Raw genomic sequence first — 23,608 nt, forward strand, 5'->3', positions numbered from 1 at the left:
GGGTGGGTAGCTAGATGATGTGATGAGGAGTTAATTTCCTGTGTTTTATGGTTCGTTAATTTTCATTGCTTTATTAGTATTTATAAAAGGTACCGTAACTTCCCACTCAAACTACCTGGCATGTGGGTCACTGAACAAAAATATGCTATGGAAATTAGAAAATGGGCAGAAGCTGTACAGTGAAACAGGTTCTAAAATAATCATTGAAACTACTGACCAGTGGATAGATAACAGTGTATAAAGACCTGGCAGCAGTATGGTCTGACTGAGAAACTGAGATGAGGAAGTAATCTGAGTTGCCTTGTAGTACTTGGGAAAGAACAGAGCTTCTACAGACCTGGTGAAGTTACAGGTTTTGAACTTCATATATAAACATCTGTATTATAGCTTTTTGATATACATACATGAAGCTGCTCGGAGCAAGGGCATTGTGATTTTGATACTCGCTCTGCCCAAGAAGATACTTGGCTCTTTTTTCCTGGTGCTTTTGCTGAAAGTGTATCAAGTTTCCGGACCAGGGTTATTGACTGATAGAGCAGAGGTGTTTTTTTTTCTTACCAGTGAGAAGGGCAAGCATACCTGAGCCATTCTAGCTAAGCATGCAGCTAATAGGGATAAAGACTTAAGTAAGCTGAGCCTGCAGGACAGACAGCAACCTCTCCTGTTGGCAAGGTGGACTGGGAGGACAGGTAATGGTTCAGTGTGTGGAGCTTCAGAAACTTGCCTTAGCTAATTCTGTAACAAGAAGGAGCTCTGGAGAGCACTTGGTAAGACTGAAAATGGTAAGAACTTGCCAAGCAAAGGTAGTTTGTGAGCTAAATATAAAGTGGAAGGCTAAGGAAGGTTTTCAAGTATGTACAGGTTGTTGGTAGAATTTCCATTCTATGTGTTGTGAATTGAAATTAAACTGTGTTCAGTAAAACACATTCTGGAAAATGTGTCCTTGTTCCAGCAGTGTTAAACCTTCCCAACATGGAGCGTTTGAACTGTTATTTAGAGTACGTTTGAGAGAACTGTTTCTGGTCTTTTCAGCCAGGTAGGCAACAGAGGTCTCTGTGGAGATGGCCTTAAGTGCACCATAACTTTTCCCTCCATGATTGTCAAATGACTGGATTTATTGTATTTATATGAGTACTGTCAGTTTGCATATGGATCAGGATCTGCCACAGTCTTTTTATTGGAACAGTAACTAGGCACAGACTAGAACTTCATAGCATGTAAAACTTGACTTGTCCTCTTTAATTGCTCCTTTGCTGAGGGGCTTTGGAACTGAGCATATTCAATTGTCCTGCTGGCTGTTTGCTGCTGGTGTCTTGAATTTCTCCTATAAGTCGCTCATTGTGTGGTGGAAGAAGCAGTAGGACCCGTGAGAAAGCTGTCGATAAAGAGCTTTTTTCTTTTTTTCTCCTGAGTTGGAAATAGAGCAGAAGCATCACTTCTGATTTTTACATGTATTGGGTTTTGATGTGTTGTGCTGAATAATGTTAATTTCAGTAGTATTATTAAGGTTTATTAAGAGATTTAGACAGAACATAGAGGCAAGGGTTTAATTTTCTGATCTCGTGGTGGATATCATTGTACTTGTTTTCCTATAAATCATGCCCATAACTTTGAGTTGTTTCTAACTTTTGTGGGTTTTGGTCTTTTAAAAAGTTGATATGAGTCTCTTAGTCTGAATTTTTCAGCTGTTACTGAGTAGCCGTAATTGAATTAGAAGTGATATGTTACATTTATTATGCTATTTAGTGTTATTCTGGGTGCAGGATGATAAATTCCATACAGTATTTTCTCAGGATCAATTTCATCTATAAATTGAGACTAAATAAACTTCTCTGTTACTGAAGAAACACTGTTATTATTTGCAGAGTTCATTAGTTGGGTGTACTTAAACAGCCTTTGCTTGAGTAGGGAAATATGATCTTTAGCTACCAAAGTGGAAGACAACAGGAATTAATGGATTACACCTTTCTGGTAAGGTAATACTTCTCTTTGTAGGTTTGAGGGATTTGGGATGTTTTTATTTTTTTGGTCGTATCAGTTGGTTGTTCTTTGGGGTTGTGTGTTTTTTCAGGTTTTTGGCTTTTTTGTATTCGTTACTTTTTAAAAATAGTGTGAAAATCCCTAACTTAGTACTGAAGGAGCTTTTCCATGGAAAGAAGCCTTTCTTAAATATGAAGTTTGTGAACTCAGAACTGCTGTTAACTATCTATGCAAGGCATTTGATTTGGTCTACTCTTTGCTTAACAGTTCCCAAGTAGCACAGAACTAATGAGTAGTACAAAATCCCTTTGATTAACTGTTAATTTATTCATAACAAGGAATTACAAGGTACTTACAAAGGTTGTTCTTAAAAAGGATTTGAATTCTTTAGTTGATGCACATATTTGTTTGCTTTGCATTTTTATAATTAAAAACCCCAAAAAACATTGAAGTACTGATCTCATGTATTACATGGAAACAAAAGTGTGCTTTAAAAATCATCATGGCTCATTTAAATGTTTTTGGCTTGCAAATGTAATCAATGTTTTTTTATCTCTTTGGGATGCATGTTCCAAGCCCTGCTTGTTGGGTCTGTACAGAAATTGTTAGTGCCTGTATTGCATAGGGTCTGAGTGTCTGTAATACGTCATCTTACCCTGAGAGTTGTCCAGATGGGAACTCTTAATTTAACTGCCTTTTAAAATCTCTAGTGTGAATAGATTTCTGACTAGGATTATTTCTCCAAAATAGTTGTTGTCTTAAAATTGTTATTCCAGTTGGCTGGCATGACCCAAAAATAATTTATTTTGTGTTTCTGTATTAGGAAAGGTAAGTTACTCTTGTAACATGTAGCTGATTTTTAATAGACTAATACAGACTAAAAGCAAAGTCTTGGGTAAATCTGGAGGAAAAAAATCAAAGAAACACTTATAACTAACTGGTAGATTATTTGTTAAGCATTTTATGTTTGGCTGAACAGAGATGATGATGATGATGATGATAATAAGTATTGGAAATATATGCACATGTGCACACGTGTATATGTATGAGAAGAAAAATTATAATATAAATAGGCATATAAAGTAAACCTTTGCTTAGTTCTCAGCTAAATCTTACCATTGCAGCCCCTGAGTACTCTCAGAACAGGATGCTGTGAGCAGGAGTTACCTCCTTTGGCTTGCTACCAGCAGCTCTTCCATGTGAGCCAAGCGCCAAGAAGCTGGATCCGTAACACCTGTATTGCAGCAGCAAGACTCCTGGGCAGGCACAGAACTTGGCTCTAACATCACCTGAATCACTGTGGGAAAAGCAGGAGCAGGGCTGATTGCTTTGCTCTGGGAGTTAAATCGAATCCCAGGAACGTGTGGGCAGCACAGTGTGTGAAGAGAGTACAAATTTGGTCATTCTAATCACCTTTTCATTAGCATCCCTGCATCTTTTTATAAAAAATATGCTTTTTTGTTAAAATAAATTTTGTTTCAAGAAACAGGTTTGGTTTTGTGGGATAGAGAGCTTCAATTCCACCGGTATAGAGTACTGCTGCTGGCACGACCATTTTTACAAGCTGAGTTTTGAAAGCCTTCTCTTACAGAAGAAGACAGTATGTTAACAGCTGTTGTTGAAACTACTGGCAAATAAAAAAATTAATCTTCCCCTGTTTTTAGCAGAAGGCAATGCAATACTGTGTGTTAGGTGTACTGGAGCACTACAGAGGAAGTAAGTATGATGTAATGCAAGGAGCCTTTAGATCTTTACCTTAAGGTATATTGACACTGTTCGTGCTGTAATCAAACCTCTCCTGATGGGAAAGAGTTTTTAAAGTCCTTGCCCGGAGTTCGAGAGACAAATGGGGACTCTCAGTCTTCGCTGCTTCTTGATAGCTGTTTATTAAGTCTTATCAGAGAAAAAGAGTTGCTAGTGTGATCCAGACACAGCACTAAGCAGAGAATGCAGGAGAAAAGCCCAACTATCAAGATTTACACAGCCTTTTAAAGATAAATTAACCAATTGTTACTAAAAACGTACATTATTTTTACTTTTCTACCAATTATTTAGTAACACAGCCAGGAACTGTGGAATTCTTTGTCCAATCATCCCAAACTACTTTTACAGCAGAATATGGAGTAAGTAGTAGAATGAGAAGGAGAAGGTTTGGAGAACAACAACAACAATGCTCCATTTTGATGTTTTTTTGCTTTTATCTATTTACTACATTAACAAACCCAAAACCTCTAAATTTTTCACCCTGTGACAATCTTACATGGTAGTCTATCACCTAATTTACACTAGTTTAGTTTCTAGTTCTTTTCTAATAGTAGGCAGTTTTTTCCACGGACAGAGGTCAAAAGCTGTGTTGTTCAGGGGGGTGAAACCCCTCAAAACAGGCAGAGAAATATTCTCTGCACTCTGGGTTCCCACAGTATATGAAGGTGAAACATTTCCACAGATCTGTCTTTCATTCAGAGAATATACTGGAGAAATTTCTGTAGCTGAAAAGCCAAGATAGCCTTAGGACAACTCTCTTAAAGCTTTCTGACTTGAAGCTGGGTTTTTTACTTGCTTATTATCTTCTGATGGACTGACTTCTTTGTGAAGGAAGTAAGCTTTCAGTATTTCACTTTGTTGTTGCCTGTGGTTTGACTTAGTATCCCAAGAAAATGTTAGGAAAACTTGATAAAATACAGCTATAGACTAGGCACAAGGAGACATAGAGAATTGTCAGTAAAGCATGTAACAAAGTTACAACTCATTTGAAAAGCAGTTTCATAATATTTCTGACCTTCTCTAGCCTCTTGCTAAGTTTTTGATGTAATCTGAACACTTGTGGGAAACACCTAAGTTTGATTATGTTTAAGATATTTGTGATTTTAGTTCTGTGGAAATGACAGCTCCTGCTTTGGGGAATCAAAACAGACCTAATAAGATGCAAATTTCCCTATGATCATCAGTAAGTAAAGTTTTTGCACCATCCTTGTGCAAAAACTTGCCACATCCTTGTGGCACAGGACAGTTTTGAATTAAAATACCTCTTAGTATGTAGAAGCTAAATCTACATCTTAAGCCTTGATGTGTGTTCCCCAGCATCTCACAGCTTCAGGCCAGAAATATGAAGTTTTTAAATTTGCTTGCCAGGGTCTCTTTTAGTCCAGATTATTCCTTCTGCTTTGGGAGGGGGGAGCTGGGTTCAGGAATGAGTGAATGAAGGAGGAAAAGGTCAGGACTACCCTTTCAGTAGCTCTGCCAGGTCTAAATGCTGATATCATCAAGGTTGTAATTCCACAACTAGAGTTCCTTGCATGAACAGGAATCCTTGCACTCAAACTTCATGAAGAGTTACAGAGCTTTTCCCCTCTGTTCTTAGAAAAAAGCCTGACTAATCATTTATAATGGAGTGGAAAAAAGGAGTTTCATTGTGAAACAGTGTTAACCCCAAACTGTCAACAGAAAACTACCCAAAGCAATCTTGCCCAGCAAGCTCTGCAAGGTACTCCCAGTTTATTAAAATTTTCCAGATTTACTTTGAAATAGTACTTTTTTTTTTTTTCCTTCTTGGAGGCTTGAAGTGAAAGAATTTCATATTTCATCATGATGTTTTGGATGCTTGTGTAAATTGATTTTAAAGATATTTTCATTTTAATGAGAGTAGGGAATGTTTTCTGTGATCATGTAAGGAGATATTGGAAATGGCCCTTGTGTCAGAGGATGTGCTTGTCTGGTGGGAAGATCTTACAGGTTATCGAGGTATTTAATCTGTCCAGGCTCCTGGTAGTTTTCTGCCTCCTTGCAAACCTTTTCACTTCTTTGACACTCCAGAGAGCAGAATAGGGAAGATTAACAGTTTATATTACTTACCTCACTAAAGAGGGAACAAACCAAATGGAGAAAGTCTATAATAATCCAGTGGCTACATTTTATCTCTTTTATTCATAGATAAATCTGAGAATTGTGTTTTCCTTCTCTCCATGTTCTGTGGAATAGATGTACAGACCAAATTTTTTGTGCTAATGGGAAACAACTTGTATCACTATCAGAAAAATCCTTCAGACACCGACTTCTGTTGTGGCTAGATAATGTGTTCTGCAGAAGGCAGATGTCTCAGCAGACGCCAGTCTGGCAAATCAAGCCTTCTGCTTTGACTGTTTGAAGTCCGTGTTAAGTTGGCTGCAGCTACAGAAGCTCAGCACTTGAATGATTGGAGGGGTCAGTACATTTTGTGCGGTCTTAGAGTGCAGCTTGTTCTTACTGCTTCCCTTGCCGAAGGCTGCTGTAAACTCATTGACTGGTTTGTCCTTCAACTGCTGTGTACATCATTTATTTAGAAACCTGTTCCTGAAGGATCCTGACATCTTTTATTCCAGTGTGGAGGTGACTTACAGATGTTCCTAAAGCTTATTCTTGCAGAAATTAAAAGTTATGTAGCCTTTAAAAACAAGCATGTAAAGTGTCTCATATTTTTCCTCTTGCTTTATCTATATAAACAATATTCACAAATTTATTAGGTCACTTAAATCTGTTAGTGTGACATAAACACAGTTTTCAAGGCTCACTGAAATTTTATGGCTTCCTTCCAAGAGTATAAGGAAATGCTTCATTGAAAATTGATATTCTCGGTTAAGAACAGGTCATGATACAATATGCAGCTTTTTAGCTATGTTAGGCCCAGTTTGCAGAAATAATTTTAACTATCTGAGGTTATTATCAATGTGATGACGATTGATTGGTACAAGTGTGTGTGAAGAAGGTGCTGAGATCCTGCATTGAAACTTTAATGACATATTCTTCCTCTCTAGACCTGTTTTCTTGTCCTTTGTTTTTCCAATGGTGTTATGCTGTTACCTTTGCTGTTTGGGGAAAATTTATTCATGTTCTTTATGATGCTCAGTAGTACCCTGTAAATTTAAATGTTATTGTTTTGAGAGTCTTTGGGGATATCAAGATCAGTATCCTGATGGTTAAGACTAAGAATTTATTTTGATAGATCCAGTAAGACTTACAGCAGCTGGCTGCTGTGTGCTTGTCTGCAAGTGAAATAAACATAGCTGAATGAGACCTGAAACAATGTGTTACTCCAACCCTGGCAGATAATAGTATTAAATGGTGAGATTCTTATGATCTACAGGTGACATAGCTGAGATTCTCTTTGGTTTGGTGAAACTTTGATGCCTTAGTCCTTTCCATACCTTTTTCCAGAAAGGGGCATGCGATCTGCCTTCTGTCAGGAGACACAGCATATTCTATGTCTTCCAATAAAAATAAAGTTTTATTACAGGGAAAATTTTGCTATTCTTCTCTTGTCTTGCCTTGAATGTAAATATGTCACATTTTACTTTTTCTTTTTTTTTTGGCAGGTTATTTGGGAAGAGCATGATTTGCTGAACAAAACAGCACAAGATGACTTATGATTCCTGCTCTTCATGGGAGCCTGTCTGGATTGGTATGCTTTGGGTTTTGTGTGTTGGTTTTTTGTTGCCACACTGACATATAGCGATTGCATGTATAATCCAAAAGTCCACTTAAAATTTAAGAATCCAATCATTTAGGAAGCTTTCAACTTTTTAGTTGCATACTAATAGCTGGGCAGAGACTATGAATTAAAATAGTATGCTTTCAGTAATGTTCAGTGTTTACTCTTGTTCTATGTACTACAATATTCACTCAGCTCTTCATCATGAGTATGGTTAATGTGACCATTGAGCTAGAGGGAAAGTTAGAAGTCAGGGGAACTATGGCAGTACTAGAAATGAACCTAGAACTTCCCAAGTCCTTTTACATGATCTGCAAATTGAGAGCATGATCTTTCCCAAGAGCTAAGAAAATAAAATTATTTTTTACATTTTGAATATTTGTGGTTTACAGTAGTAATAATGACTACTGTGACTGACATTTCTTGACAGTTAATGGCTCTCTGAATTAAGGTCATAAGGAAGTATCATTAAGGGGGTGATTAGTTGTACTAAATGACCCAAAGCAGAGGTGACTGTTTCCCACAGTACTTTCCTAGGAAAATTGCCGCAATAGTGTTTATAGAGTGGAAAAAAGAGCAATTTCCTAAATTAAAGTAATGCCTCTTGTGAATAGTTTTATGGGTCATCTACTCATGCAGTGTAGTTGATTAGTTTCAATTTAGGTTATATGTAAATGGGTATTAAAACTGAAAACTGCTGGTTCCTTTTAGGTGAGTAAGAATATTGTCCATGCTGCTTTGTGCTCTGACTTATACTTTTCACTGGTGTTAGCAGGAAGGATTCCACTGAAACGTGTTCCTGCCTCTGCTTAATAGCATAGGAAACAATGCTCGATGCGTATTGAGAGGGGTGTATGTCCTGGGCTGCTTTGTGCAATAATGGGGTGTCAGAGAGCACATACTTGAGTATTTCCTTGTGGCACATAAATTCTTTTGAAAATAAAATAAGCCCAAGGCCTTCATGCTTCTTTTTATTGTTTTTCCCCTGAGAATATCTTGCTTTTAAAATGTTTTTAATGTTGCAAAAAATCTTTTTTTGCCGAAGTTTGCCTGTAAAATAAAACCATCGATAGAAGCTATACGGCATGCCAGAAGCTTCTGGGATCACTTAAAACATCCCCAAGAAATAGGATCACTGTACCAGGCAGTGCTACCTACAGATTTCTAAGTAAGAATGATTTCTGTGTGCTGGATAAAATCTTGGTACTGGTCAGTATTGAAAATATGCTTGCTTTTAGCAGACAAATTTATTAAATCATTGGACATTTTGGCAGCTCTTCATAGTGTGTTCTGATGTGAGTGAACTGTTGTTATGGCACTGTTATGTGCCTTCCTTTGTCTTTTTTGGAGTTCCTGGGTTTGACTGATGTCAGCTTTGCATGTAGGATATAATCTTTTATTTCCAGTTGAGCATGCTATCCAAATTTTGAACAGGAACCTTTTAGCTTCTAAAGCTGTTAAAAACAGACACCATAGTTCTAGCAATAATTATATTTGATGAATGGAATTTGTGTGTTATTTAGCTTTAAGTATGTACTTCATTGAAATAATTGTCTATTATGTTCCATAAAAAGAAGGTTGCATATGAGTGAGAACCTTGCTTGAGAGAAAATGTGCATACACAGTAAATTTCAGCACTGAAATTGAAAAAAGTGATTGTATGAAGCTTTTTTGCATCTGAAGAGAATCTGTGAGAGTACATGTTCCAGAAGTGAGAATGCTGTGACAAAAAGGTACCTATCTGTCTCTTGCTTGAGTACCTGACCATCAGTAGGCTTACCCATTTAAATTATCAAAGCATGGTTTTCTTTTACAAGCTGTGTGATTACCATTCAGTGAGGACTGGGGCTTTGCAATTACAGGATCTGCCTTTCTCAAAGAGCAAGTGAGGACTGAAATGCCGTTGCTGTGAAATTTTCTTACTCATTTCTTTCATCTTATATTTCTATCTTTACATAATTTTGCGGAAGTGGGAAAGGAAGGTAGGAAGAAGGGTGGGAGGCACATGTTTAATAATCATGTGCATGCTCATGGAAGAAGGCCTTTGAGTAGGGAGGAAAAAAAAGGAGAAAAATTTATATATGACTGCAACAGAAGGGAACCTCTTGAATTTATTGGCTGAATTGTCAGTAACTTTCATGAAGAATGATAGCCAAGAAAGAGCATTGCCTGCAGGTTAGATAAGTGTAAATCCAAACCACATCTGAGCATGCAGATTCTGTATGCATTGCACACAGAGATTTCATACCCAGAGTGATAAACAGAGCACAGAGCTGGAAACCATTGGGAAGCAATGATCACAGGAACAACACTCAAGAATTAATTTCTGCATGCAATCCAAAGCCTGCAGTTCTCTTACTAGGTTAGGTGTCTTCTTTGCAACAGCTGCTCACACTGTTGTCCTTCTTGAAAAGATATGGCTGATGGCCATCTCTCTCTTTCCACTTTAAACACTTGGCTAGGTCCAGGCAGCAGCTTGGATGAGGTCATTCTCCTCCTCTTCTCTTAATGCTGCACAGAGGAACATTCGAACATCACACAGAGGGGAGAAAGCACAAAAGAGGATGTAGCTATTTGCATAGAGAGTTGGGATGGTGAGAGAACATATGTGAGATTATTTTGCTTAGGCACTTCTTCTGGGTTTGTTAGGAATAGACACTTGTGAGTCCTTTGTCCTTTACTATATACTTGAGAAGAGTGGGGTAGCACAGTCTTTTCAACCAAATTAAGGGTGCAGAACACTTTTGCTTCTTCTCCCCTTGTCTGGTTTCTTCTGTTTAGAAGGAGAATTTAGGATAAAGCAGTATTTTCTGAAACTTTGATTGTTGACTATGGAACATTAGCAGTTGTTTGTCTGGTGTTTGTTTGATTTTTTTCCTTTTTAAAGCTTTTATTATACATATTATCATCTAAGCCTCTGCTGAACTTCATACTTCAGAGTGTGAGGTTGTGTGGCATAAAGGATGTAAACTTAACCTGAGCGAGCAAATTCTGTTATGTATATTTAAAGCTAGTCAAGTAACTGCATGAATGTGCTCAGATGTCTGTATTCAAATCAGATGGCCAGGTATCCTTTGCAGTCAGCAGAGAGAGATGGGTGATTCACCTCTTTCTGACATGGACATCTGTATAATGATATGAAATATGTCCTAAATTGCTGTCTGAATTCACAGAAGCTCTATGGCATCCAAAACATTCTGTGGCAAGTGTTTTCATAATTACATGTGAAATAATAATTTCCAGATGTGGGCTCCTCAGTTCAAGAGAGACATGGACATACTGAAGGGAGTAGAGTGAAGGGTTACAAAGATGAAGAGGCTAGAGCATCCCTTCCATGAGAAAAGGCTGAGAGAGGTGGGACTGTTCAACGTGGAGCAGAGAAGGCTCAGGGGGACCTTATCAATGTATATAAGTACCTGAAGGGAGGGTGCAAACAGGACAGAGCCAGGATCTTTTCAGTGGTGCCAGGTGACAGAGGCAGTGGGCAGAAACTGAAACAGGAAATTCCCCCTGAGCATCAGGAGACAATTTTTCTGTACTGTGGCCTTCTACTAGGTGGCCCTGCTTGAGCAGAGAGGTTGGAGAAGATGGCCTCCAGAGGTGTTTTGTGACTTTTCAACTTTTCCTATTCTTATGTTATAAGAGACAGCAATCATTCACTTAACCTGTGCCACTATAAACTCGGTAGACCTCTATGATACCTTTTTTCAGTCTCTTTTGAATAGAGATCAGGTGGTGCAGAACTGAACACAGCACTGAGGAGGTACCATAGATGTGTATTGTAGCAGGTAGTGTATCTAAGATTTCTTCTCAGTTCCTTTGCTAACAATTCTGAACACTTGGCTGATGTTTTCATAGAGCAGACTGAAAATTTGAAGATCTGCTTTTCTTCTGGATGGTAATTATTGGTTTAGCATCTGTTAGTGTGAAGAAAGCTTTTTTCAGTACAGGCATAGCTTTATCTCTAGCACAGAATTTTATAGGGCAGACTTTTAGCTTGCCACTAACTCTCGAGAGATCCCTCTGTACTTTTTTATAGTTGACCTTTGTTTTTATTAAATTGACCTGAAAAAGAGTTCATGTTCATCATCAGCAAATGTCATGGTTTTGCATTTCCCTCTTCTCCTCTATAGATTAAAGAGCTAGAACCCCAGTAAAGATTTTCTTTGTAGGATCATTCTGGTGACCTTTTTTCTCTGCAAAACTAACCATTCCTTTTTTTTGTTTCCTATTTGAAACTGATTATTGTCTGTAGGAGGGTTTTACATTTATCTAATGGCAGATTAGTTTCTTTTAGAGCCTTGGTGGAAAGATCTATTCAAAGCCGATCAGAAATGCAGAAGTTACTTTTGCTGATCTATTGCTTACCTAGCTCTAAAAGATACTGCCCTGGGGATCTAATTTTCTTGCTCCAAGATTTTAAATCTAGAATTATTTGTTGAATTTATGTTCTTTTGCAGTCCCTGCAGAATGCTACCGCTTCCTTTCCTTCATAGTGTTCTCAACTTGTGGAGTCATAAACCTCAGTGGAACTTTGGGTGAGATTTTCTTGTTCATTGCTAAACTATTTCTTATTTATTCTGGAAAGTTCTGTTAACCTTTTTCCTGTTGGCTATATATTTTGTTCTAAAAACAGTTAAAGAAGACAAGTAAAGGAAAAGTTTATATAGATCAGAGAAAGAATAGCTTTGGCTATTATATATGCTTTAACCTGTAGTTAACATTGAGGTTTTATCTAAAGGAGTTAGTGTAAAAATAAAATTAAAGAGAGAGAATGGAGGGAAAGAAAAAACTGTAATAAAGTTAATGGAATTGGTCATTTTTGCAAAATGTCCACGTACATAGCTTTATATACTTTTGCTGAGTTTTACAATCTTTGAACTATAATAGGATAATATAGAAAATTGTAACTCTCATTTGAGCAGTAAGACCTCTAGAAAGTGGAATTTTTATGACTCTTTATTGGGTTTGTGTGACAAGGTTTTGGTAGCAGGGGGACTGCAGGGGTGGCTTCTATGAGAAGCTGCCAGAAGCTTCCTCTGTGACCGATAGGAACAATGTCAGTGGAAGGGACCCATGCTTGAGTATTCAAGAAAAACTGTGGCCTATGGGAAGGACTCATACTGGAGAAGTTCATGGAGGACTGTCTCCCATGGGAGGAACCTACTCTGGAGGAGGGGAAGAGTTTGAGGAGTCTTCCACCTGACGAGGAAGGAGCAGCAGAGACAAAATGTGATGAACTGACTGCAACCCCTGTTCCCTGTCTCTCTGCATTGCTGGTGGGGAGGAGACAGAGAAAATTAGTCAGAATGTTAAACTCAGGAAGAAGGGAGGGGTGGGGTGAAGGTCTTTTTAAGATTTTGCTTTATTTTCTCGTTACCATACTCTGATTTAATTGGTAATAATTTAATCTAATTTCCTCAAGTTGAGGTTTTGCCTGTGATGGTAACAGGTGAGTGATTTCTCCCTGTTTTTATTTCAACACACAAGCCCTTTGTAATATTTCTTCTCCCCTGGCTAGTTGAGGAGGGGGGTGAAAGAGCAGGTCTTGTGAGCACCTGGTGTCCAGCCAGCATCAGCCCATCACAAGAGTCAATTAAATTAGAATGTTTATAATAATACCTGTTCATGATACCATTGAAAATTAAAGGACACAGAGAGGTTAATTATTTGTCTTAAAAATGCTGATGGTAATCTGGCTCTGGAAATCATCTTGTGATAGAGCTTACGGATAGTCAGGGAATGAAAGGAGCAGGTCACAGTGCTGATGTTACTTGAATTCTTGACAGCAGCCTGAGCAGTCTTGCTTTCAGATTGCTAGAAGTCCAAACTGTGGGCATAGATCAGACTTTGTTGTCTTACAGTTCATTTCTTTGTTGGTGGAGTATTATCCAGCAAAAGGTAAACTTTTGATCCTACACAAAGCATGTGGTCCTTGTGTAAATTCATAGAAAACGTTCCTTCCTCCCTTTATTTTTGCTTGACATTGATACTAAACAGAACCTGTATAAATACTGTGGGCAGGGTTTGTGCTACCAAGCATAAGCTGCTTGTGTTAGTGGCAATAGCTTGTCATCAGGTGCAGACATGGAGAGAGATTGCCCTCTGAAATGCCTTTATCCCTCTTCTGATGATAAACATGAGAACAGCCAGAGGGACTATTGCTGTCATCCAGAATGAATGAGGTGAAGCCCATTTTATGTTTCTGGCTGTAGTGATCGTTTTTTGAAAAGGGCATAGAATCCTTCTGGTTTCCAGCTTGATCAGATGCCAGTGTGCTCTGAAAGTGCTTAATTTAGTAGTCCAAGATAGAGGGGAGGAGCTAGCACTGAAAAGGGGAGAGATCTCTCAACTCTTTTGCATTTTTTTTGTTAAGAATATGTACATATAAGTATATGTAATAGTACAATACTAGTAGTAATAGTGCAACAAGACGGTGCTTGTAAGCGATAAAAGAAAATCTCGCATTGTGTCAGTACCTAAAGGAGGCCTGCAGGAGGGCTGGAGAGGGACTTTTTACAAGGACAGGGCAATGGTCTTAAGCTGAAGGATGAGAGATTTACACTAGGTATTAGGAAGAAATTCTTTACTGTGAGACTGGTGAGGCACAGTACAGGTTGCCTGGGGATGTTGTGGATGACCTGTCCCTGGAAGTGTTCAAGGCCAGGTTGGATGGGGCTCTGAGCAACCTGGTCTAGTGGGAGGTGTCCCTGCCCAGCCTTCCAGCCCAACCCGTTCTATGACTCTATAATGACAAGGGAGGGAGTTCAGCAGGATGTCTAAGGATTAGATTTACAAGGAAAAAGAGGGTGCACATGGTTAAATTATGTGGAATACCAAGATTAATTAACGAAAACATGCTTAGACCAGTGAAAGCAGGAAAACTTACTGCCAAGGGAAGAGTTGTAGTGACCAAAGAAGTGATGGTTTCCTGCACCTTAATATGAGTCAGTCCCTAAATGAAACAAATTGAGAAGTGCTTTTATCCTGTGGACAAGTTATTTCATAATAACAGGTTAGGATGTTTTGCATGTTTTTCCTGAGACATCTGATGTGGATGGCTGACATGGAACCAAGAATTCTGTATTATGTACAATAACTTGGATAAATAGGCTTTTCAGTGCTTACCAAACAAGCAGATATGCAATATACTGATACTATTTAAGCTATTTAGAAATGTTATTAAAGTTTCCACCTGTAAGCAATTTCAAAACAAAATAACAAAGTTAGTTCAAAAATTACAAGATTTAAATAAAAATACTTATTTGATTTATTCACTCTTAATCAGTAAAGTTTGTTTTCAAACACAAAAGTTGCCAGTTTTGGTTATGGTAGAAATAAAGCCTGGTGAGCTGAGAGTATTGTACAGTATTGGCAGGACTATGGGAGCAGGATCTATGAGAAAAAGGCCAATATTAAGAGACTCCTGTGTAAATTGTGTCAACCTGAAGTTTCAACATATATTAAGGCTACTCTTGTTGTTAAGGAAAGCTGAGCAATCATTAGGTTCCCATTGGTTTCAGAGAGTTTTACTTTGTTGATTTACATTTCTTTCTTCTTTTTCAGATGGAAATACTGACATGAACTTAAGAACTTTGATGCTTTCAAACCTCGAATTTTGATTGTTAAATGACCAGTTAAAAATACTGCCTGAACAAGATGAAATGCCTTGAAGACTTTTGGTTCTGCTTTCATTTTTCCTGAAGCAATGGTTTTCTCAGCAATGTTGACGCTGGCCCACCCTGGGACCTCAAATGCTACTTTCATTGTTTATGAAAATGCCTATACGAATTTTACCACTCCCCAGTTCTTGCTTCGCAGTGGCACAACACAGCCATTGAGATATAATTCAGGTGCCGTGCTCACCACTGAGAGAAGTACTTTCCTGGTAAACACTACAGCTATCCTGCCATCGCAAGAAGTTTTCAGGAGCTTGAGTTTGCCACTCCAGATCATTCTTTCTGCTGCTATGATATTTATCCTATTGGTTTCTTTCCTTGGAAACTTTGTTGTCTGCCTGATGGTCTACCAGAAGGCAGCTATGCGATCTGCAATTAATATCCTCTTAGCAAGCCTGGCTTTTGCAGACCTGCTGCTGGCAGTGCTAAACATGCCATTTGCTCTGATAACGATCATTACCACTCAGTGGATTTTTGGGGATATATTTTGCAGAGTTTCTGCCATGTTCTTCTGGCTTTTTGTCATAGAGGGGGTAGCCATTCTTCTTATTATTAGTATTGACCGATTTCTTATCATAGTTCAGAGGCAAGATAAACTGAATCCCTACCGTGCAAAGATTCTTATTGTGATTTCCTGGGCAGCATCCTTTGTTGTTGCTTTTCCATTATCAGTAGGGAATCCTAATCTGCAGATACCCTCGAGAGCACCTCAGTGTGTTTTTGGCTACTCTACAAGCCCAGGTTACCGAGCCTACGTGATAGTTATCTTGCTGATTTCTTTTTTTATTCCATTCCTGGTAATGCTGTATTCTTTCATGGGCATACTCAACACCGTCCGCCACAACGCAGTGCGTATCCATAGCCACCCTGATAGCATATGTCTCAGCCAGGCCAGCAAACTTGGTCTCATGAGCTTACAGAGACCTTTTCAGATGAATATTGATATGAGCTTTAAAACTCGTGCCTTCACAACCATCTTGATTTTGTTCCTTGTCTTCATAGTCTGTTGGGCACCATTCACCACTTACAGCCTTATTGCCACGTTCAACAGCCACTTCTACTACAAGCACAACTTTTTTGAGATAAGCACTTGGCTCCTCTGGCTCTGCTACCTCAAGTCTGCACTGAACCCGCTGATTTACTACTGGAGGATTAAGAAGTTTCATGATGCATGCTTAGACTTGATGCCCAAATTCTTCAAGTTCTTGCCACAGCTCCCTGGCCATACAAGGCGGCGCATCCGGCCCAGTGCCATCTACGTGTGTGGGGAGCATCGGTCGGTGGTTTGAAACTGCAGTTGCTTGACAGTGATTGTTTGCTTGGGTTATTTGTTTTTTTGGCTTTAGGTTGAATTTTGTTTTGTTTCATATGGCTTTTTCAGTGTGGCCATATCTTATAACTTGATTAAATTTTCAGTACTCTGTCCAATTTTGGGAAGACAGAGGGAAGGAAGGTGACTGGCTATAGTTGGGTTTACTACCAGAATACAATGTAAACGAAATAACAAATGTTACCTCTAGGATTCCATGGAAATCCATTCTTTTAATGAAAACTACATTTGGAACATTTTGTCAGGTTTATGCTTACTAGCCCTGCAATTTTATCTAATTGTAGGGACTTTTTTTATGCTGCTAAGATACGGTGTATTTAGTTGGTGTAATTTTTTTGAAAAATGTTGCTGCTGTCTGCCAATATATTAGAGCCAAAAAATCTCATTAGATTATTTCTATCTAATTTAATGATATTTCAGAAGTTTTCATGGTAACATTAAAAAACTTTTTTTAATATTTCCATTAATATTTTTGTGCACTTTATAAAATTTACTATATAGTTTGTTCATTTGAATATTTTGTTCTGTATCGAAGGCATATTATTATTGCTGTTATTATTATTTGTTATATTGGTGAATTTCAATGAAAGACCCATGTAAGCTCTAGGAGGGCAATTTATGTTGGTATAGCTACATGTACAGTCATAGATTTTCTGTTTTTCTAACAATTGATCAAAATTACCTGCTCAGTTATCAGGAGAGTTAGAAGGAGAAAGCAGAGGAATGAAAGAGAAAAATATCATGACCTGAGATTTAGGCTAACACATGATTTAGAAGAATAGTGTTCATGTTAAAATTGTTACAGTAGTTGTTACTTGAGGCCGTTACAAGTTATCCAAACCTGATGCTATGCCTGAAAACCTATCTGAAATAGTGATTTTTGGGCCTACAATTTATATTGTGTTGGTATAATGTTGTTTCTGCTTGGAGCTCATATAAGGCTAGATGTGCTCTACACTGCTGAAATCATGCTGTCAGGCATTTTTTGGGATAGGATTAGAAATGGTAGGGTAAACCAGCGAACAGATAGCAAATGAACCATAGTTGAGGTTAGGATTTAGTCTACGTAGTAATTACAGGGAAAAAAAGAATCCTGAACTTGCTTGTTTTACAATTTAAGTATTGGATCAAAACCATAAACAGTCACAGAATCATAAAATGGCTTGCTTTGGAAGGAACCATAAATATTATCCTGCTCCAACCCTCCTACCATGGGCAGGGACACCTTCCACTAGACCAGGTTGCTCAGAGCCCCATCCAACCTGGCCTTGAACACTTTCAGGGATGGAACATCCGCAACTTCTTCGGGCAACCTGTTGCAGTGCCTCACCACCCTCACATGGAAGAATTTCATCCTATATCTTTTCTAAATCCACTTTCTTTCAGCCATTACCCCTTACAGCAGCCATCAGAGTTTGCTGGGGATGTAAGTTAAGTTCCCCATTTCCCTCTGATAATACTTCACATTGATTTTTTTCATTACCCCTTTGTCTCTGTAATGGCTGCTGCCTCAAAGGTTTACTCTGTGTTCTCATCTATTAGGCATCAGCTTCTCCCTAAAATGCCAAACTACCTTTCTGATTAATGTCAGGCTGTGTTGGTATCCTCCTGGAACACAGAAAGACAAAGTTTTCCTTGATGATAGCAAACCAAACTCAGATACTTTTTTTTTGTTAAATCAGCTAAATAAATATTTATTGTGAGACAAATAAAATCAAGACTTAGGTTTAGGCTTTGGAGCCAGATCCCCACTTGCTCTGAGGCTGGGAAGAATGCCTGCAGAATCAGCTTTTTGGGGCAATGACCAAGAGCAGAGGGATTGATTTACAACAAGCAACAACCAGAGCTAGGGTTTGGGCTTCTCTTGCTTCCATCTGTCTTTCAGTGCCCCAAAGCATGGGGACCTCTTCATTGTTCTTGTACCAGAGGAGCAAAAAAATAGCAATTTTATCTGTCTATCCACACAGTACATGTGTGTATGAAGGAAATTCCTTGTTCTAGGTGGGTGTCTAGGGACTACTTGCTTCCTGAGGGCAACAAAGCATTCACACCCCAGATTTTTTTTAAAGGTCTTCAATAAAGAACTAATTGAAGTTATCGTGTTCTTCTCATTGACAGCTATTGGTAAAACTGTTGTCATTATTTAAATTTTAGGAGTATAAAAGGAACAATTTTGCATTTAGTAATTTCATTTTTTTAAAAAAATGCTGCCAGCTGAGACTGTGGGTTACATGTAAAGGAACCTGGCAGTGGTGCCGTTATCAATGTCCATGCCCTTCCTTGTCAGTTTTAGTGACGACAGTGTAGATTTTTCTGATCTAAAGGAGTTTCACTATAAAACAGAGTATTTTAGTGTGTCTTTGCAGTAAGGGTTTTATTTTTCAATTACATTTACATTGATAGCACAAGTTCATTATGTGGTTAGTATGGATTTTCTGTTTGAAAGCTGTCATACCTGTTTATCTCTGAAAGCAGCAAAATTGTGTTTAGAGTTAATGTAACAGAGTGAGAGTGTACATTGTCTGAATGGCAGGAACAGGTATTTTTGCTGTCTTCCAGCTCTACGATGCAAGAGATTTGAATGTTGTAAAACACAGTAATTCAAGAAGGAGAGAAGATGAGTAATAGAGCAAAGTTAGTGAAATTGCTTTCCTGAAGGATGAAGGAAAAACATTTTGTGGGGTTTTCTTGATCTCTGATACGTGTACTGGCTGTCAAGTATAAATTGCAAACATCAAAGACAGTGACTTTGTCTTGATAATTGTTTGTTTGCACTGACTGTAACAAGGTTTCTGGTCAAAGCTGCATCTGCTGATCCTTGGAGAAAAGAAACCCATCTGTATGGCCCAAATTCAGGGGTGATTTCCATAGTGATACAGTATTCACACTTACCAGGTTTTTTGAGGTGATCAAAGCATATAGTGAACAAAAGGGTTTTCAAAAAAAGAAACAAAGTGGTGTAGAAGTATCCCCAGGGTAAATATGTGTTTACAGAATCATTTGAGCTATTGTGTCTATGTACTGTCTTGAGAGCAGTGCCTTGATAATTACAGCTGAAGTCCTAGGACCAAGTTGAAGACCTCTAAACTGCTCAGTCTTGCTGTCTGTGATCCTGCCAAGAATCCTGCACAACCTTGCTGAGATTTGTAATGTTAAAACATATACATATTGGCAGAATTGGGTCTCCTGAGGCAATTTAATGGTCTTGACCAAGACCAAGGATTTTAAAAACTCAGACTGATCCTCCTTGAATTTACTGGGGAATTATAATTTTCTTCCTCTCCAGAAATGATAGTCATTACTAATCTGTATTCCCTCATGTTCCATTTTCAGACATCTTTAGTATGGAGGATTTAAATGAATGTATTTTGAAATATGTTGCAGTTTAATTTGTTCAGTCAAAGCATGCTGCTTACACAGTTCTCAATTGTACAAATCTATTGCTGAAATGATTCTTTTGTACTCAAAATTGTGTATTTTTGACATTTCTTGTTACTTATGTAAAAATATTTCTGTATATAGAAAAGAAAATTGTTTTGCCTCTTACTGCTTTCTGTCACTATTTTTTTCACTTGTATGCTTAACGTTTTTATTTTTTGGGGGGCATATGCATAAATAACTGTAAGATTCCAGTGATCTTTCTGAAACAATTTAATTCTTAAATCATTGAACAATGCCCTCCTTGAAAGAGATTATAATTTATTTTTGTGTGGAGACTAAAAATTCAGAGCACAAGTTTGTTGTGGTTGGAATGGTGAGGAATATCTTAAGTCCAGTTTTCCAGGAGCCACTACTTTGCCAGTATGAACTGGTTTGATTTTTTTTTTTTGGTTGGTTGGGTTTTTTTGTTTGTTTTTTTTGAGGACTAGTCATTTTCTGATGTGGAGAAGCCTTGAATTATTGTTTTAAGACCAGCTGTTTAGTAAAATAGCATTGTCTTTTCTGTACATATTACACCCATAAAAATACCTGAGAAACAACAAAAAAAGAAAATAAACATAAACATTCTCCAGAAATGTAGCAAAAGTCTTTAGAATTGACTCTCATTTGTATGCACACTCATTTCTTGTATTTAATGTCCACCTCCATAGTTTCAAACATTTCTTTTATCTGTCTATTAAATAACCAGGATTGCCTGATTGAGGTGGTTTTGTTTAAGCCAAAATGGTTTTTTTGTAAAAAGCCTTTGCAGAATGCTCTTTTCTGAGACTCTGGGGTATGTCAAGATATCTAAAACAATTGAAATAGTATCCAGCAAGCAGAGAGAGAGCCTAATAAGAAAGTAACTTTCCTAAAATACTACCTGAACTGGGTGTAATACCTTTTAGCTTGCACTGAGTAATTAAGATCATCTTACTGTGCAATACATAAAGCAGACAGTGGTAGTGCAGGGCATGATTCATATCCACACAAGACAGTGACCTTTATGATTCAAGTGCTGCATGTTTGTGTATGATGGATTATTCCCCATATTAGTAGAGTGAAAAAAGGTCAGCATCTTGGCTGTTTTGGGGAAAACTTTTCAGCTTGATGATGATTTAGCTGAAATGCTGCTGGAGTCATTTCTCTAAGTGATAAAGACATGTCCCTAAAGAGTGCCTGAGAGGGGATGGGTATTTCTGGTTGCTTGGAAGTGGCCATGCTCAGCTGCTGAAGTACCTCATTGTGAAGAGTCCATACCTCTGCATCAGCCACTTTTTCCTCATCCTCTCCTGGTCCCCCTCCACCTCCCCGAGGCAGCTCCTTCTGCACCGATGTCGTGCAGCAGGTACAATGGTGGAAGGAGGAGGTGGAGGTGCCTGGACAAGCCGTGGAGGCAGCAAGCCTCTCACCCTGTGCCTCTCTTTCCCGTCTTGAGTTCAGATTGGACCATTAATGGCAGGCTGAGGAAGTTTTACCACCTCTGGTTTTAACATTAGTGCCATCATAGGAGAGGTGTTACAGGAACACCTCTGTTTTCCTCGAGTGCTAGTGCAGGATCCTTCTTTTATCCCCAGTAGTGTTACAACTTTTATTCTACCTCATCTTTCAGCAACTGAGCTTTATCCATCTACAGCCAATTCATGACTGAGTAAGAATCCCTGAGCTGACTTGCGTGTCTCTGTGAGTGTTCTGGCCACAGGATCTTCCAGTGAGCTTCCAGTATAACAAAATTTCCTACAGCTTGCTCTCAAAACAAAATGGCATTCATGGAAAACTCTGCTTAGATGTACCAGGTAAAACAGCCATAAGTCAGTGACTGCACTCTGTGGTGGAGGAAAATGTGAGTTGTAATGGGACTTCTTAAGTGCCCGTTACAGAGACAATGTTTGTTTTTAAAATTGATGTATGAGTCTTTATGCACAGACTTCTGGGTTGTGTTGTTCTGCCTAACTGTGTGACAGTGGATGCAGCTTGATACCAAATCATTAACAGTACTGCTGATAAGTGGCACAGTGTTCATAAATACCGAAGTAGAACTTGTTCCTGGTTTATATTATTATCCTGTCTACACGACCAGCTTTGCCAATGTGCAGGCACAGAACATAGCAATAAGGAGACATACTCCTCGTTTAATCGGTGCTCTGCCTTAAACTGGTTACTGCAATCCAAACCTCTGTGATTGACCTGAAATAAAATTAATCCTCTTCACCATCATGAGTAGAAATTCCACTAACACTGCCCTGTCTGTTGAAAGAGAAGGTCTAGTGAAATAAATGATAGTTCCTCCAAGAGTCAGTTAATCTGATCTCCCGAGGGGATGTAATCACAGCTGTAATAAATTTAACAATATCTTCCTTTGATTTACTGGGCTTGGGCTCTGTGTCAGAGGGGAGCTTTTGGTGGCTGATGGTATTGCCTGAGCACCCAGGATAGCAAGAGGGAGCCACTGAAGCCTCCATGAAAATCTCAGTGCTATAGTTTGAGCTGTTCTTTCAGGTGTTAGTGCTGCCTTTTTCTGTAAAAGTAATTCCTTTCAAAGGAAGAGAGATGAAATGACATCTCTTCCATCATCTCTTGCTTCTTTATTGACACTTTACCTGTGAGAATAGTAATTCTGAATGTGGTTCTCTGGACTTGGATTTCTTTCCCTTCCTGAAGGAGAATTGAAGCTGTTATTTTTCAGCCTGTGTTCTTTGGTCTGATCTACAGGAGATGAGCAATACCATCAGCCCCTCCTGTGAACTCTTTCACACTTAACGCTACTTGGGCTGGATACAAAGGGTGAGTGTGGGAAGAAAGTGGGAGGATGTGCTCCAGGCACTGTTTGGTACCAGATGATGTAGAGTTTCACAATTTGGCTGTTGGGAGAGCAGCAGTGGAAGCCAGGCTTTCTCCATCAGTGCAGTAACTACCCCAGCCCACGTGTGTCTCCCTTCTGCTGAATATTTAATTAGTCTTTAAAAGTGAAACAGCTTTTACAGAGGGGAGGGAGGGTGCCCTTTCTGTTCCTAACTCAGATTAGGTAATAATTCACCAGTTAAAGAGGTGAGGAGAGAGTGTTTAAAATCCCCTGGGATCATGAGAACAACTGAAACCACATCTCCTTCCTAGTATTTTCACTACTGAATTATTAGGTTAAGGGAATGGTCTGCCAAGATTTTCTGTTTCATTTATGGGTTTTTTCTTGCCGCCTAAGCTGTTGGTTGTGCTCTTAAAATGCCTGTGACTGGATCTTCTCTGTGGCATAGATAATGTAAAGCCTGTTTTGTAAATTCTAGTTTGGGATGGGCATGGCTTACTGCCATCAGTGCTGCAGCACTTCTGGGCATATGCAGAAGCAGATGTATATGATGAGATACATTTCTGATACTTCAGCTATCTATAGCATAGACAGCTCCACCAATCACATGAGGCTTCTTTGCAGTCAGTGGAGACAACTAGATGCTTTCAAGTTTTTAGGAGCTCCTTTGGAAGCTTACCTTCCAAAAGGAGTGAGAGAAGCAGCATGAAAAAGCCCTGAACAACTTTTTTTTATTTCTGGTGATAACTCCACTGGAAAAAAGACAGGGCATTGTAGAACTTGATTCACTTCCTCTAGTGCTTCTTTGTAGATGAGATGCAAAATCCCCGCACTTCTAATCATGATTTTCTTCTAACTAGGATTTTCTCCTGCAAAGTTAAATTGGGCTCAGTTTGGTCCAGTTTGTCTGAAGGAATTAGAGCATTTTGCTT

General features: G+C 38.6%; 1 protein-coding gene across 5 annotated transcripts in view; it reads left to right on the top strand.

The window, feature by feature from the left end:
* GPR63 (G protein-coupled receptor 63) overlaps nucleotides 1-19,999 on the top strand; it is a 29,111-nt gene extending 9,112 nt beyond the window's left edge. For 2 of the 5 annotated variants that reach the window (XM_039569288.1, XM_010403829.4), the window contains exons 2-4: nucleotides 7,329-7,414; nucleotides 11,905-11,982; nucleotides 15,011-19,999. In XM_039569288.1, the coding sequence (XP_039425222.1) occupies nucleotides 15,153-16,412 (1,260 nt within the window). In that variant the 5' untranslated portion in view covers nucleotides 7,329-7,414; nucleotides 11,905-11,982; nucleotides 15,011-15,152 and the 3' untranslated portion in view covers nucleotides 16,413-19,999. The other 3 variants (XM_039569290.1, XM_010403837.4, XM_039569291.1) reach the window with 3 other exon arrangements.
* Nucleotides 20,000-23,608: the final 3,609 nt, after the last annotated feature.

The sequence above is a fragment of the Corvus cornix genome, chromosome 3 (assembly GCF_000738735.6).
Source record: "Corvus cornix cornix isolate S_Up_H32 chromosome 3, ASM73873v5, whole genome shotgun sequence".
NCBI classification, from domain to species: Eukaryota; Metazoa; Chordata; class Aves; order Passeriformes; family Corvidae; genus Corvus; species Corvus cornix.